This window comes from Carya illinoinensis, chromosome 11 (genome assembly GCF_018687715.1).
Source record: "Carya illinoinensis cultivar Pawnee chromosome 11, C.illinoinensisPawnee_v1, whole genome shotgun sequence".
Lineage (NCBI taxonomy): Eukaryota > Viridiplantae > Streptophyta > Magnoliopsida > Fagales > Juglandaceae > Carya > Carya illinoinensis.
The window spans coordinates 33,127,920-33,130,394 of record NC_056762.1 but is presented as its reverse complement, the minus strand read 5'-3'; the positions used below and the strand labels follow the sequence as shown (position 1 = coordinate 33,130,394).

Genomic DNA, 2,475 nt, shown 5'->3' with positions numbered 1-2,475 from the left:
AAATCTTATCCATTTTCTGGACCATCAAAATCTTATACATTTTTTGGACCCTTCTGAGACACTTCTCCATTGAAACACGTACGTACGATGCATAATTTGTTCAAAAGTCTTATAATTGTCAAAGTGTCTTATAATTGTCATTTTCTTTAATTGGATAATTGAGTACTGTTTTTGAACATTGGGCAGCGTAAATGCTTTGAAGGATTTTCAGAATTTTCTTCTATTTTGTTTATACCGATTCTTGTTGTGTATTCCATGGTAATTTGTTATGAATCTGCGTAAATACTTGCTGTGATGAACCTAATAAAGGATTTCTGTGATGTAATGGTGAATGCTTGTTGTGATGGAATGAGGAAATGTTAGATTGCTGGGTTGGTTTGCTGTATTCAGAAATGAGAATGGATGCAAGATGTTTGATAAAATGCTCAAATGAGCTGATTTGTATGATTTTGATCAATCCTTGTGGAATAACAACCCCTCAGATTCTTCGAAAGCTACAGGGGAGGAGGCCGACGGGGGTGGTGGGAGGAGGAGAGAGAAGATAAAACTAGAGAAGAGAGGAGTTGTGGTCTCCGGCTCAGTCTTGAAAAGTAGTGATCTGCTACATGCGGCTCTATTCATAATATTACTGAAACTCGTGTGGCATGTTGTTATTCGCTGGTGTAAAAAACCACTTGACACCCGACCGGCTCCTATTGCTTCTCTATTCAAATTACTCTGATACATATTTGATGCATGGAGAATCGATGAGATCATCTGTAATTGAACTATAACATCATCATCTGATCTTTACTAGCAGCTGGAAGCAACATAGTTCTGCACAAAGGGCAGGTTACCTTGGCCTCGTCTACCCATCGATCCAAGCACTCTCTGTGAAACACGTGAGAACAGTTAGACAGCTCCCTGATCTCATGGCTTCTCTTGACGCTGTTCAAGCAGACAGAACAATATGCCATTTCATGCGCAACTGATCCATGTCTTTCAACAAAAATGCTGTATTCTATTACAGGAACCCTCATCTTGATCAACGCCATCAGAGTGTAGGCTGGGACTAGGGACGGAGATGAACCATTCATTACAAGAACGTATGTACTATTTGTGGATTGCTCTTGATCTTCAGTTTGATGATCTTGTTGATCTGGTAGATTGAGAGGACACAGACGAGAGAGTGCCATCATCCCCATGAACTTCAGATGGCCCAGCAGTTCAACTAGAAAGGTGATCATGTTTATGCATTTTGCGATGGGCAAACTGGTTAACGCCATGAGTATGGGAGGAAAAGAGAGGATATTCATGAAGGTGTTGAAGAAGAAAGCGAAGGAGCAGCCGGAATTAGGTTGAAAATGATGCAAACCTCGGTGGTGATGGGAAAAAGGAGAAATTATGGCGCAGGTAATGTCTGTCATTGCCTGGTGCCTGCTTTAGAAATTCACAATATTCAACATATTTTTCTCGAAAGTCAAACTGAACTGTTAACATCAATATTTATTATAGTCCATTCCCATATCTTGTTGATCATAGTAAAATAATACAATTAAACTCACAAATGAAGGCATCCGGAATTGACCCATTGCTGCAACTAAAAATATATTATTTATGATCAAGTCTGATCTTAGAGACGGAAAGAACCAAGCAAAGAGAAAGACTGAAACGAAGCTAGCCTGATCTCTGACTAGGAAAATAAAGGCTGCAGATGGAGTATATTTGTTAAGGATAATGATACGTACCCTTCCGACCCATGTGTTAGGGGATACCCAAATATGAGAGAGACAGAGAGAGATGCTTACCTGAGTTGGTGATGTGCTGGATAGCAGCGTTGCACGGCAAATGGATGGCGCGGTGTGTGGCCAGTATCGGATGGCGCAGTGGAGGTCAGCTTTGGATTCTGAGAAAGATTGTGAAATGAGAGGGGTTTTAATTTTAAAATGGGAGGAAATTTTTAAACGGGAGACATAGACATATAACCCATTCTTTTTTAATAAATGACGCATCGGTGGAATGCTTATATCTAATGGCATTAATGCCACATTGTAAACGGATTGTAGAATAGTAGAAAAGGTATTATTGTACATTTTGTCAAAAGAGAATGATAGAATTACAATTAATAGACAACTCAAATATTATTTCACATTAATTAAAAAAACTAATTTTTTCCACTTTAAGAAATCATATTTTTAAAAAAATTAATTAATTTTTAATACTTATTTGTAATTAAATTGTAGTATATTCGCCAATATATCATTTTCCTTTGTTAAATATTAGCCCCGTGACCATCACTTATTCACAGCGCATCGCAGTCGTCATTTGATGCACAAGGGCGGCAACGCCGAGCATGTTGCACGCACGCTTATATTCAAACAGGTGGCCTGCATGCGGAATCCATGGATTCGTATGCTGAGTCGTGGATCTCATCTTTGACTTACAAGTTTCCATTTTCTGGGCCTTTATGCATGTCCTTCCATTCGGACTACTTAG

General features: G+C 38.9%; 1 protein-coding gene across 1 annotated transcript; it reads right to left on the bottom strand.

The window, feature by feature from the left end:
• Positions 1-412: 412 nt before the first annotated feature.
• Positions 413-2,193, bottom strand: LOC122280583 (probable E3 ubiquitin-protein ligase RHA4A). Its single transcript, XM_043091542.1, has 2 exons — positions 1,788-2,193; positions 413-1,416 (listed from the first exon to the last, which is right to left on the bottom strand). The coding sequence occupies exon 2, from the start codon at positions 1,404-1,406 to the stop codon at positions 768-770; it is 639 nt and encodes a 212-aa protein (XP_042947476.1). The 5' UTR covers positions 1,407-1,416; positions 1,788-2,193; the 3' UTR covers positions 413-767.
• Between the last annotated feature and the right edge of the window lie 282 nt (positions 2,194-2,475).